Source organism: Ammospiza nelsoni, chromosome 3, assembly GCF_027579445.1.
Source record: "Ammospiza nelsoni isolate bAmmNel1 chromosome 3, bAmmNel1.pri, whole genome shotgun sequence".
In the NCBI taxonomy this organism is placed as follows: Eukaryota; Metazoa; Chordata; class Aves; order Passeriformes; family Passerellidae; genus Ammospiza; species Ammospiza nelsoni.
In genome coordinates, this window is record NC_080635.1 from 16,796,375 (window position 1) to 16,808,573 (window position 12,199).

General features: G+C 40.5%; 1 protein-coding gene across 2 annotated transcripts; it reads left to right on the plus strand.

Annotated features, from left to right (window-relative positions):
- Nucleotides 1-1,186: 1,186 nt before the first annotated feature.
- Nucleotides 1,187-10,547, plus strand: ETAA1 (ETAA1 activator of ATR kinase). Of its 2 annotated transcripts, XM_059469175.1 has the most exons (7): nt 1,187-1,420; nt 2,936-3,073; nt 3,340-3,416; nt 4,951-5,069; nt 5,370-7,179; nt 7,399-7,510; nt 9,293-10,547. In XM_059469175.1, the coding sequence occupies exons 1-7, from the start codon at nt 1,237-1,239 to the stop codon at nt 9,406-9,408; spliced, it is 2,556 nt and encodes an 851-aa protein (XP_059325158.1). In that variant the 5' UTR covers nt 1,187-1,236; the 3' UTR covers nt 9,409-10,547. The 2 variants fall into 2 exon arrangements, with proteins under 2 accessions (XP_059325158.1, XP_059325157.1); XM_059469174.1 differs by having other exon boundaries at nt 5,370-7,510.
- Nucleotides 10,548-12,199: the final 1,652 nt, after the last annotated feature.

A 12,199-nucleotide genomic window follows, 5' to 3' on the forward strand; every position in this document is an offset into this window, starting at 1 on the left:
TATGACCACCATGTCAACTAGACCACAGCACTAAGTGCCACAACCAGACGTTCCTTAAACATCTACAGGAACTGTGACTCCCTGGGCAGCCCATTCTAATGCAGAACCACTCTTCCTGAGATGAAATTCCTCCTGATGTCCAACCCAAACCTCCCCTGGCGCAGATTCATAAAATTTTCTCTCATCTTGCTGCTGGTTGGCTGGAAGAAGACACCGACCACCACTAGGCTCCAATGTCCTTTCAGGGAGCTGTAGAGAGTACGTAGGTCACCCCTGAGCATCCCCTTCTCCAGGCTAAACACCCCCAGCTCCATCAACTGCTCCTTGTAAGAATAGCTTCCTTGACTCAGTTTCATTGGTCATTGTTTCCTCACCAGTTTCACTGCCCTACTCTGGGCTCGCCGCAGCACCTCCATGTCCTTCCTGAATTGGGGGGTCCAGAACTGGACACAGCAGTTGGGGTGCCGCTTTCATCAGTGCCAAGTATGGGGAAAGAATCACTTCCCCTGGTCCCCTTCCCCGGTGCTCCTGCTGGCCACACTGTTCCTGATACAGGCCAGGATGCCTCAGGCCTCCCTGGCCACCTGGGCACATGCTGGCTCATGTCCAGCTGCCAGTGACCACCACCACCCTCAGGTGCTTTTGCAGGAGCCCGTTTCCAGCCACTCATCCCTCATCTTGTATAACTGAACGGGGCTGTTCTGGCCACAGTGTAGAACCCCCCACTTGGCCTTGTCGAACCTCAAACTATTGGTCTTGGCCCATCAATCCAGTCTGCCTCAGATCCTTCTGGAGCCTCACATCCTTCTCCCTGCCCTCCGGCACAGTAGCATTCCCACCCACCAAGATATCAGGCCAGAATTTCCTAACGGTAAATTCGAGGCACTTCAGGCCAAGGCGACAGCAAGAGTCCGCAGGAGGGCACCTCCTGCCCCTCTGCCCATAGCTGAGCTTTCCCTCCCCCCATTTGCAGGGACAGCAGAGTGTCACCGCAACACGGCGGCGGCAGCGCGGGGCAGGAGGAGCCGGCAGCGCCTCACGGCCGGCAGGGCGGGGTGGGGCGGGGCGGGGCCTCAGTTCTCCACCGCCTCCGAAAGCCCGCCCGCCCCCACAGCGCGGGGCCAATGGCCGCTTGAGGTGGCACGGCGGCGGCCAATTGGCGGCGGTCTCGCGAGCCCGGCAAAATGGCGGTGCCGTCGATAGCGGGACCGGTGCGGTGCCGCCGTAGCGGCCGCCATGCCCAGTAGCCGGCGGAGGGGGCTGTCCCTCGGGCCCGCCGCCCTGAGGAGGCGCAGCAGCGGCGAGGAGCAGCTGACGCGGCGACGGGCGGAGCTCCCCCCGGAGGAGGGGCCGGTGGAACGCGGCGCGGGCCGAGGCCTGCCCGCCGGGGAGGCGGCGGCGTGCTCGCCCCGCGCTGCAGGTACGGCGGGAGCGGCCCCTGGGGGCCCCGGCCCTGCCCGCCGACTCTCGAACCGCGGGGGAGGCGCGGCTGAGCCGTGAGGAGGGGTTGGTGCGGAGTAAATCTCCGCTCGCCCGGTTAGCATGCCCTGGGAAGGGGCTGTTACTGTCAAGGGCCGGCTGAGCCAGTGAGCCCCGGGGGCCAGGCAAGCCAATGGTACCTGGTGTGCGTTAAGAAGAGCATTGCCAGCAGGGCAAGGCAGGTGTGCCTGCTCCTCTGTTCAGCCCTGGTGAGGCCACATTTGGAATACTGTGACCAGTTCTGAGCTCCTCAGGACAAGAGACATGGAGTTCCTGGAACAGGTCCATCAGAGAGCTACAAAGTTGGTTAGTGGTTTGGAGAATGTCTTTCACGAGGAAAAGCTGAGGGAGTTGGACATGTTTAGCCTTGCAAAGAGAAAACAGGGCATGTCATCAATCTGTGTAAATATCTAAAGGCAGGGTGCAAAGAGGATGGACCAGGCTCTGCTCAGTGGTGCTGAGCAGTAGCATAAGAAACAGGCAGAAACTGATGCACAGGAAGTTCCACCTAAATATAGGGAAGATCTGTACTGTACGGTGACCGTGCACTGGAACGGGTTGCCCAGAGAGACTGTGGAGTTTCCCTCACTGGAGATATTCCAGAACTATCTGGCCACAATCCTGTGGTATGTGCTCTGGGATGACCCTGTTTGAGGGGGAGGTTGGACAAGGTGACCCACTGTGGTGCCTTCCAACCTGACATATTCTGTGATTCCCACAGCAAATACTGAGAGCTAACCGAGGAGAAGATAAAATCTTTGTGGCCGTGCTAGGCACTTCAGGGCAAAACATCCTCTAAGATGTTCCTCCCATAGTAATAGCATATTCTAAATTATTTCTGTAGGCTTTCACATCTGCAATATCATTTCTAAAGGGCAGGGGTGACTAGCTGAGTTTCACTTAGGGTGTTTAGTTTACTTACTGATCAAAGACAGCTGTAAGCAGGTTTTGTATACCTATATTCCTGCTTTTAATAGTCCAAGCTGAAAGGGCCCAGGGGAGGAAATATAGACAAATGTAGATTATGACCCAGAATAGTTTGGATGCCCATTAAAATAGTAGTTCAGCTCAGAGTCTGGGTGAAAGACACAAAGCAAGCAAGAATACAAAATATTCTGTCATAGAGGTATACATAATTTTTCTCTTAATATAAGATTAAGTCAGTGAAAGAACTGACATCCTTACAATCAGATCCTGGGTGGAAAGGTGTCAGTATAATGTAATTTTCTCTTATCTCTGTGGAGATATTATTGGCAAAGCTAAGAGTCCTGCATTTAATGTCTAGTTTTGTACAGTATTCCTGTTGTGAGTAAAGGAATCCTGGTGAGTGTGAACTTGATTTTTATTCTTGATGTTCCTAATGCATCTTCTTTTGCCTTGACCTGTTCTGTGTTTTAAGTGATTTTTGCCTCTTATTTGTTGTTTTTTAATAAAGATCCTCTTTCTTTTTTCACAGAACCATGTTTACATAAAACACCAAAGAGATCATTGAGTAGAAAATCCCAAATACCTACTTTCAGCTCTCCTATTAATGACACTGAGACACAGCAAGAAATCTTTTGGGATTCTCATTCACCAGTTGCACACAGATTAGGTAATACTAAAATCCAGACTTCAGGACATTTGTTTGAGGCATGCAGTGGGAGTGTGGCAAAAGTTATAAACGATTTCTTGGAAAAAGGTTATTTTCTCTTATAATGGTTGTTTGATTTTACTTTCATTAAAAACCCATAAATTCTTCAATACAGCACTGAAGCAAGCTCCCATGTGTACAGGTTTATTTGAATTATTTGACATGTACTGCACTTCATAAACTGGATAGATAATTCAAAATTTTAAGAAGTTTGTTTGTTTTCATAGGCAATGGAAAAAGCAAGCAGACTACCAGTAGATGTGCGGTAGAAATTTCGGAAATTGTTAATCGTATTGCTCCTCAGGTAATTGTAACTTTCTAAAACAATGCTGTGCATGTGCACTGATCAAAAGAGAGTAGTATTTCATCCTTAGCCTTGTTTTAGTTACAGTAGTGTCGTGGTTAGAGTTGGGCTTGTAGAAAACTAGTTTATAGAACGGGTTGAATTAAAATAGTAAGCATTGCATTTACTGATTGTTGTGTGAGTCACAGATGCTGTAGAAAAGGGCACATGAAGAGACTTGCAGCAGCTCTATTTTAGAAAGCTTTACTTTCAGAATACAAGTTACTGCCCTTGGTCTTAAGAATACTGTTTACCTAAGTTTATTTATAAATTTATAAATTTAACCTTAATTACTCATCTGTTAAAAGGTAAGAGTTTTTTCAAATACTAGATTGACTTGGCAGTTGTTTTTAAGCATTTTGAAGAGTCTCGATTGACTGCTAATTTACAATGCTGATTTTTGTTGACCAAGATGAGAGATATTTTGCAGTAATATAAACATAGTAACCTTGCTTCAATACTATAAATCATTCTCCTCTTTACCCCAGTATCTCTTGCCCTTTTCCTCTTGCCATGAACCTGATGTCCACAGCCCAGAAAGTCAAAACTGAAGTGGTGTGCATTTTAAGTACAAGAAGAAAACATGTAATTCCTAAAATAGATCTGTAGTATTTAGCTTGCAAAACACGCCTACTTTTTTGACAGGGCTGTTTAAAATATATTTACGGTTTAGTGTATTTGTGAGAAATTTTACTAAAATAATTGGAAAATCATTGATAAGGAGTGCTACTGCATGCCTTTTAAACAATTACAGTTCTGCCATAAATGTAATCTGCTGCTTATATTATTTTTTAAACAAAAATAAATTTTAAAAAACGTTAAATTTACTAAGAATAAGAGAACCTATTTAAAACTACCCTAGTAGTTAGTAAAGTTCAAATTACTTTTGCTGCCTTACACACAGTAATTTCCTACATCCTATTGCTCTGCCCCTCTAAACAATTCATCACAGTATTGCATCTGAACTTTGAAGCTCTGAAACAATTTCATTTAGTTTTTAAATGTCACTTAATTCTGTTTAAAGGCTCTTTTTGTAAATTAGTTGTGGTGGAAGAAGGCAGATTTTTTTTCTGTAAGCATACAGAAAGTAATTTATTTTAAGGTCTCTACTTTGTTTATGCTGCTGGCCTCAGCCAGCTCCTTAGTAGTATACTGAAGTAAACTAGGTGACTGCTTGTAACATGAATGTGTGTAAACCCGAATTAGACTACTAGACTTGCATGCCAAAAGTATAATTCAGTTATTTTAATTGAAGTTCTGCTTTAAATTGATATAATTAAAGTGATGCAACTATCAGTGGACAATGTTGCAGTAATCTCACTTAACTTGTTTTTGCTCTTATCTGTGGTTTTCAACAGGTTTCATCCAGTTTATTTAGTTTAGCAACATTTAACTCATGTAAGATGTGTGTCTAATCCAGTCTTTATCTGAAATCAAATTTCTAAATAAATTAATAATCAAATTTCTAATTTCCTGAATAAATCTAATTATTCAGGATGAAAAAGCAAGCTGTAATGAAGACTCCCTTTTAGGAACATGGATTGGTGAGGATGCTATTCCCTGTACACCTATAGTAGTAAAAGGGCGAGCTAGGACAAAGTTAAGTTGTACAAGGTAAGTTTCAGTTTTTTCTTGCTCATCATAGCTGGAATTTCATGAAGAAGACTATGTGGTCTTCTATGTATAGTGAACCATATAATTCCACATTAGCATATAGAATGCTTTTAACTATGGGCTTGTCATGTCTTCTTGCAGCGGGTGTATATTGACTGCGTATTGGAAGCAGTGGGATTTAGTCATGCCTTTGTAGTTGTTAAACTAAAGAATGAGCAACTCATAGGGTCATGTAACTGAACTTGGCCAAACTTTCTCAGTAGCTCTGACTTTATTTTCTGTATTTTCTTTTTAATCCAGAGATCTTAAAATAAAAAATCCTGAAGAGGAACTCATGAAATTGGCTAAGGAGTTTGATAAAAATCTAGTAGAGTTAGATGCTGTTCAGGAGCAGGAGAAGCTTGGTCACAACTTCATCCAGAGCACCTCAGAGCCTTCAAGTAATTCTAAAGATGAAATAAATATGAAGAACCAGAAATCACTCCTTGGTGAAGGATCTGAAGCAGATCCTACTGCATCCCTGAAACCAGTTGGACAGAGCACTGGCATCCCTGTGGCAGAGCCCTGTCAGTCCAGCAGTCAAAAGTCTGTAGACCTTGAGGCTGAAGTAGCCCTTCATGCTCTTTTTGACTCTTCTACCCAGAAGTGCAGCGGACAGTTGAGCCAAGGACTGTCCGATACTTCTTTAAATAATAGTTTTCATAGAATTAGAAGTACATTGGAGGAGGAGAATCTTCCTGAGATAGTTGAAGAGACACAGCATGGTAATTCAGAAGCATATCAAACAGATACTCTGTTTGCAGTACGAAGCATGGGCCAGACTGTACCAAAAGCTGATACTGACACCCTGACCAAAAAAAATCCTCCTTCTTTGAAGACACAATTGGTGGCCTCTGCTAAGCTTGCTGGAGTAGTTAATGATAGCTTTGATGACTGGGATACAGATCTTTTGGCAGATGACTCTTTTGTGATGCAAATAACCCAAAATCCTGAACTGCTAAGTACTGAAGAACCACCACAAATTCCTGTAAATCCATTTGTGCATGATTTCAGTGATGCTAGCAGAACAAAGCAAAGAAGTAGTGGCAATTCAGTAACTCTTTTGGGGACTATAAGCAAATCTAACAGTTTGCAGTATTCACCTTTGAAATATTTCAGTAAAAACTCACAACATGTAAAATCATTGTCTTTACAAAAGCCATGTAAGACAGAAAACGCCAAGACAGAGACCAAGGCCTTGCATGGTAAATGTGATGTTAAACCAGATAAAACTAAATCTGTTTGGAAGAATACCCAAAACAGTGATTTGAACCATATTCCTGTTTCAGTGCAATCTGAAATGGAGAATGGAAATGAATCTACTAAGCCTAAAAGCAATGCTCTTCCTCTTTTTCCTTCAAGATTTAATCCTCATAGACAATCAGCAGGAAAACCTGGGAGTAATACTCATGCTATTTCCTGTCAGTCATCCAGTGTTTCTACCAACATGAAACCTAATGATCTAACCAAAGTGGTTAACCAAGCTAATACAGGTCACTCAAATCAAGTTGAAGTACCTAAGAAATGTCCTCTGTCATTTGATGACTGGAATGAAGCGAAATTCTCTGATGAGATACTAGGTATGTTTTGTGGATCTGATAATCTTTGGGATGCAAACTGTGAGGATGATGAATTGTTATATCAGGTGTGTGATGATATAGAAAAGCAAACTCAGAGCCAGGATGTTAAACAAGGAAATGGAAAAATTAAAACTATTCAAGGAGCTAGTATTAATTCCAGATCAAATGCTGATAACAGTTTCACAGCATCTAAACAAGGACTACCCGATCTCCTCTTGGTGCAAAAAACAAACGCAAAACAGGAGGCTCTCTCACTAAATGATGCCTGTAGGAATTCATCAAAGACAGTGCATGGACTGGCCACAACAGGTCATGTCACAAATTGTAAGAACATCTCAGATCCTCTGACTGAAGTCTCGGGTCCTTCTGTGGAGTGTAAATACACACTCCCTAAAAACTGGCGTCAAGATACTTCTGAAGATACTGCAAAGACTGTTTCAGGGAAATGGTACCGGTCAAATTCTGTGCCAGCAGGAGAGACAGGTTCTGAAGTAAGTCCTGTTAATGCAGTAAATATTTTTAGTAGAAAAGCACTTGACAGCTCACATTTCTTGTGTAATGCGGGAAAGATTCCAAGTAGCACCTCTAGTAACAAAACTTCACTTGTGCATTCAAAGTTTAAGTTCCGAAAGATTAACAATTCTCAGGGTGGTCATCATGTAGGGTCTGAAAGTTCAGGGAATCATTCTGGCATTGGAATTACTCTGCAGGATTTGGAAGGAAGCAAGAATCAGGTGAATGTCGCTTTGCACCACAAGCTTGACAATAAGAAATCACCTTTCAAGAGGCATCTTTCAGAGTCATTTGCACAGACTACATCAGGTATTTTTCTTTATTGTATCCCTGTTAAACCGTTTGTTTCCTTACTGTAGTCAGAATGTCAGAGAAATTCATACTGTACTGCAACTTAAAACAGGCTTCAGTATTCATCTATTCAGTTAAGGTGTTAGCAGATGTTCTAAGGAGAATCTGGACTTCATTTTCTCAAAAATTAAATTGTCTTGATGCATATCCTGAATTCCTGTCCTTCAGGACACCTGTTTCCCTTCCACTTCTCTAAATACCTGACACTCTCTCTCCATAGACACTCAGGTTCCCTAGGATCAATTATAGGCTGATGCAGCACTCAGCATACTATTTTCTTAAACTTGTTACTTAAAAATACTGGTATTTTGATGCATAGTAAAACCCTAGTTAATAATGGGACAGGAGAGGAAGACATGGAATGCCAGTTTATAATACTGTACACCTGGAATTTGGAACCTCAAATCACTTGATACTTTTCAAAGCTCAGTCTCTGTTGCTGGCTCTGTGGCTGAAATTGCCAGTGGAATATTGTTGTGTTATCAGTCTAAACACTAAGATACTCTTTCATCCAGAAAAGAGGTCAGTCACTTCTTTATTGCTAAGAGACCATTAGTAATATTCCATGCTCAGTGTTACTTACTGGGGAAATGGAGAACCAGTCAAGTGCCAGTCAGTCTTATTTTTTCTTGATCTCACAGCTTGGCAAAGTTTTAATCAATATTCATTCTGATAAAACATGCCTTTAAAAGTGTCCTGTATTAACCTCCATTATAAAGAAGCACTGTTGCAAAAGCAACAAAACAATCAATTATTGAAGAATGAATATTTTATCTGTTTCTTCCTCAGCAGAGAAGCCTATAAATGGAAAGTAGCAATTTTGTATTATAAGGGGAAAAAAGCAGAGAGATAGCTAGTTATTCTGTGGAATGTTCTAGAGAGTAAAGGAATGAATGAAGATAGCATAGATTTTCTGTACAGATAAACCATAGCTTTCTTCATCTTAAATTTTAAGGGAAAGGGCATTAACAAAAAAATTGATATTAAGTGGTCCTTTTGAAAATTGCTATTTAATTTTTCATGGACGCTTTTTTGTGAGAAGCAAATATACCCTTTGTTCTATTTATTCACTTGAAATACTTATTAAAAATACATTAATTGGAAATTGGTGTATAAAAAAATGGTAAAATTATTTCATATGTGCAAAGAGTGTTCCTGTTTGTTCCAGTGAGGTCAGGATTTTATAGTATGGGAATTCACAGTTCTGTAACACACCATATAAAATGATATGCTTAGCTATCATGTTCTTGTCTCCTTTGCCAATTTTTATTGCTACTTTTGACCTTTTTTCAACCTATCTTGTTTTATTTGTGTGACACCTGTACTGTATGTGACCCCTGTATCTATACTATCTCCATGTTCATATCTCTGCCTAACTCACTAAATTGTAGAGCCCTTTTCACTCTGATAGCCTTAATTTTCTTAACCCATCGCAATCTCCTATGTTGACTCTGATGTCATAAGGTTCACTTGAAGGGCACCCAAGTAAAATTTCCTTGAAGCAAATGTGTGCATCCCAGTGTTTTCATTGGGAGGGAGTAATCAGTAGCACTACAAAGGTCATGCATCTTGCCCCCTTCCTGCCTAGGGGACAGGATAGATGAGCCTTTCTTAACTTGGGTGCCCAGTGTGTCAGAACAGTGTGCTCCTGCCATAGATCTTCAAACGCTGGAAATGGCTAAGTTAAAATACATATTGAACAAACCTGAAGCTCCTAATACATATTTTTTTTATTTACAGTGTCTGTGGTAGAACAAAAAAATAGAAAATGTTCTCAAGAGGAGATTGAAAGAAAAAAACAAGAAGCTCTTGCACGAAGAAAGTCCAGAACACAGGCATTCTTTAAAGATGCTTGAACTTGGAGTGTATTTTGTCTGTGGAGTAAGCTTTTGGTAGGGAAATACTGTAATGCTGGAAGACACTTTTTGAACTCTGTTCACAGCTATTGATGGCACGCATTTTCTGGTTTTGAATATAAAAAGATCTGTAACTGAACTATAACTAATACTCTGGAGGTACTTAGTTTAAATTAAAAACAATCAGTTATAAATGTGTAGTTCCAAACTACATTCAGCTAGATGAAGATTCTGTTAAGTATGGCCTGAAAATCATGAAAGTATTGGTATACTCACATAATGAAGGTGTCAAAAAAAGACTGGTTGTGTTTTGGCTGTGTTACCACAAGTGTTCTAATCTACAAGAAGACTCTCAAGTACACACAGACTAAGAAATACTAATGTTTGTTCTCAGGTAGAAGAAAGTTTTAAAATGTTGGGTTAAATAAACTACAATCTAAGAAACATACAACATCAGAAAACTGATGGAAATGAACAGACTTGGGAAAATGTGCTCAGTTTGTCCCTTAACTAGGGGTAAGAACTGTACATAGAGAAGGAAGAATTTATTACAGAAGTTTCATTGTGTGAAAAAGTGCCCTGCAGAGGACATGGTATATTCTTTTAAATTCCTTTCAGGAAGAACTTATAAATATAAATACCTTAAGGAAATTAAACCACCTTTTTCTAAAGGCACATCACCAACCTAATTAAAAAAGGTAACCTATGCCATTTTACAAAATCATGAGCAATACATAATACACCAGGTGAAATCTCAACTATGCATCAGTTTAGCCATCTGAGTTGTACATATTCTCAAACAAAGGCTAAATTAACAAAGATTAAATTATAAGAATGCTGTGTCATGTCAGCCTAAGGGTCTGATAGAATTTTTGTTCTGATACATGAGTGTAGGGCTCAGACTGCAAAAACTGCTTCTGGGTAAGCTGCAAGATATTTTTCAACTGAGAAGTGTTTATATGTAAACATGTGACACTGTGAAAAGTGACTGTAATTTTTCTTTGTAAATAAATAACTAGGAAATGTTCCTCCAAAGGTTGAGGGAAGCTTTTGGTTTCTGTAGTATGCCGTTTTTGTAACTCTTGAAAATGTAAGTATTGTATATTTGTAAGTCATCATTAAACTTTTTTTCACATTTTTCTAGTCTGTTTTTGAAAATACTCTACTACAGAAACTGGTAAAAGGGAGTGAAATGGAGATTCTATATGGGCTTTACCTGAAGCCCTCACTTGGTAATTTCCCTAATTACTCGATACCTCAATTTTCTATCCATAGTGGTGACAAAGAGCTTCCTTTGATCCATTTAAGCTAACAGTCCTTGATGGACAAACTGTTTCAACACACAACCAGCTGCAGTGCAGTCCTGAAGTATTTATCTGGGGTCTTTTTGCTTGTATTAACCACTGTGGGATCAGTGTCAGTTGATTAAGGCCACCAAACCCGTGCAGGTGCCCAGTAAGCGTTACAGTCTGGGCTGCAGCTGCCTGCCCTGCTACTGTTGAGCAATATACGATGAGTTGGATTCATTTACTGATCTGACTGAAAATTAACCCAGAAAAAACATTTTTCAGCTTTTCAAAGAAGTTCATCATAATACCCTCAACAGGTAACATACCATGAAATAGCAAGATTTTGTTGTATCATCAAGCCTCTGCTGGCAGTTTTGTGTTTAAAAGAAGATTTGCATGTCCATATGACAAATAAGTGTAAACCCCAAACAGCAGCTATTGGAGAAATGTGATTTATCCAGACAATATAATTTGCTCTATGTATCTGAGGTATCTGAGGCTTTTCTTAGTTTAGATTCTTCTAGAACACCACAATCAGGTAACAGGCCAGAAGCCAAGCAAAAGGCAATGAGAAGAGGCTACTACCATCAGTATTAAATATGAGTTACAAAAGTGGCTTTTAAGGTACTGATGCACGAGAATGTTAAATTGAGAAAGATAAAAGAGAGGCTTTTGCTACAACAGTGTTCAGCTTAACCATCATTCCCTTCCCAGTATGTTTCCCTAGATACAATTCTGTAAAGAAACCAGGGTAAATTTTGTTTTCAGGAATAATTTTGTTATTACAATTTGAGAAGATGAAAGGAAGGAGCTATTGTAGATATTGAGTATTTTTTTAGGAAGGTTTCATTCTGTGATGTGAAAGGACTGACTTTTAATCAGGATTGAAATGGGGGTAAATAATGGATGCTAACCACATTATAGGTCCCCAAGCTCTGCATGGAAATGACACAGCCTGAATGCTGTCACTGTGTGTTGTTGAGCATACTCAGAATGTTTAAAACCAGCTAACTGCTGATTTTCTCATCATCCACAATAGAAAGGTCCTGGAGCTGCCCACCTAAAATGCCACCACTACTCTGTCCTTGAATATACTGGGTCACCCTTGATGCTTCCTGGTGAGTTCTGGTGGCCCACTAGTATGCCTCAATCATGGAGTCTTTTGACTGATTGTGGGAGACAATAGATCTTCATTAGGAAAGTATCTACATAATTTCAATTAATACATATGTACACTTAAGAAGTTTAGTATTTCAATAGCTGGCATTTCATTATGAAGCCACATCTTCCTCCAGGCAAAAAAGTCCCATACAAATAATAACAACAATCTTAAATCCATTCTAAATTAAATTATGACTGTTTTCTTAAGCACCCATCTTCTCATTCAGAGCATACCAATTTTTTATGTCAGTAGAATTATCAGTGAGCTTAAATGTAATGTAAATGGAATTCCTGTATGTCGCCATATCGAAGTATAATTTTTATTCCACAGATATTGATGG